The sequence below is a fragment of the Chlorella variabilis genome (assembly GCF_000147415.1).
Source record: "Chlorella variabilis unplaced genomic scaffold CHLNCscaffold_9, whole genome shotgun sequence".
In the NCBI taxonomy this organism is placed as follows: domain Eukaryota; kingdom Viridiplantae; phylum Chlorophyta; class Trebouxiophyceae; order Chlorellales; family Chlorellaceae; genus Chlorella; species Chlorella variabilis.
In genome coordinates, this window is record NW_005435079.1 from 787902 (window position 1) to 789409 (window position 1508).

The 1508-nt window shown below is 62.3% G+C and overlaps 2 protein-coding genes across 2 annotated transcripts in view; both read left to right on the plus strand.

The window, feature by feature from the left end:
• The window catches only part of CHLNCDRAFT_145406 (hypothetical protein), a gene marked incomplete at both ends in the record, with an annotated part of 1304 nt that extends 1001 nt beyond the window's left edge, over positions 1-303 (plus strand). The window contains one exon of the mRNA XM_005847886.1: positions 187-303. Coding sequence (XP_005847948.1) covers positions 187-303 — 117 coding nt within the window. The remainder of the gene's footprint in view (positions 1-186) is intronic.
• Positions 304-407: 104 nt separating this feature from the next.
• Positions 408-1328, plus strand: CHLNCDRAFT_145407 (hypothetical protein; the record flags this gene model as incomplete). The annotated part of the gene is made up of 3 exons (XM_005847887.1): positions 408-447; positions 805-1166; positions 1239-1328. The coding sequence occupies 3 exons, from the start codon at positions 408-410 to the stop codon at positions 1326-1328; spliced, it is 492 nt and encodes a 163-aa protein (XP_005847949.1).
• Positions 1329-1508: the final 180 nt, after the last annotated feature.

Sequence of the window (1508 nt, forward strand, 5' to 3'; positions counted from 1 at the left end):
TTTCCAACGAACTCAACCCCCATGAGCACACATGAGCATGGTGCCCAGTCCGGCAGCAAGGCTCTAGGTCCAACGCCGCTATTGAGCGGTGCAGCTAACCAAGCTAAGCAGCTGAAGTCGCGCTTCAACTCGTGGGAAAGGTTTTGTGAAGCACATCCACAGGCGCGCGTCGCCATCGCCGTTCAGTCAGGCTACTCCCACGAGATCAAGTTCTTTTGCCATTCCATCGTGTTCTGGGAGGAGTTCAAGGACTTCTTCACTGAGCGGTGCGCCGCCGCCGGCAGCCGCTCCGGTCGCGGCTGAAGGGCGAGCTGGGCAAAGCAGGCATTGATTTCAGCAAGTTTCTGGCTTTGGCAATAGACCTGTGGAAGGCAGAAGGTGTTATCTCTCAGTTACAGGCAGATGTCATGATCAAGCTGGCAACGGGCACTGCATTCGACACGGATGGTAAGCCGGGCTGCCTTTGCCCGCTGGCATGCCTCGCTTCTCGCCTCTCGATTGCTTGTCCGCACGGCAGTGCCATATGCTTGCAATAAGTTAAATTGAATGGTTGGATAGCTTTGCATGCAGGCTGCGCAGCGCTGACCGCGGTGGGTGCCAGAAGGAAGGTTGCAGGCACGGCGCGCCCCACCAGCACGGTAGCCCCGACTCGCACCACGCCAGCGACATCTCGTGAAGCAGACGATGAGCCAGGTGCGGCTGCCTCCTGATGTAATGCTCGAAGGAAATTGAGTAGCCTCTCGCCCGTCAGGGGAAGGGGCTGTCTCTATTCATTGAGTCGCTGCACTCACACCCCTGCCGCAGGTGATTTCACGTCGCCCCTTCGGCAAGCAGCGGTGAATCCTGGCAGGGCCCAGCAGGGCCGGAGCGCTGAGCCCGCACAGCAGCAGCCACCCTCGCAGCAGCAGGAGCGAGGCGCTGAGCGCGCACAGCGGGGGGCGGCCGCGCAGCAGCAGGAGCAGACCGCTGAGCGCGCACAGCGGGGGGCGGCCGCGCAGCAGGAGCAGACCGCTGAGCGCGCACAGCGGGGGGCGGCCGCGCAGCAGCAGGAGCAGACCGCTGAGCGTGCACAGCGGGGGGCGGCCGCGCAGCAGCAGGAGCGAGGCGCTGAGCCCGCACAGCGGGGGGCGGCCGCGCAGCAGCAGGCGACAATGGACGAAGAAGAAGTAAGCAACTCTATTGCGGCAGGCCCACAGGCGTACCCTCCAATTGATTATCAATTGTGCGCTGGTTTGCAGGCGGGTACCGCTGCAACTGTTGAAGAGGCGGAGCAGGAGGCGAGCGACTCCTCAGAGCTGCCAATCACACGGAGTGTCAGCCAACTGTGAGACAGTAGCCGCCCTTGCTTGGGGCTGAGATGGACATAAGAGCCCCACAGCACACATGGAAGCAGCAGCTGTACACTTGGCATCTGCACAGAAATGACCGCAGTGCGACAGTAGCAGGTAGAAGTGGTGGGCGGGCCAGGGCGCCACAAGATGCAATGCTCTTACCGTGCGCCCCCACGG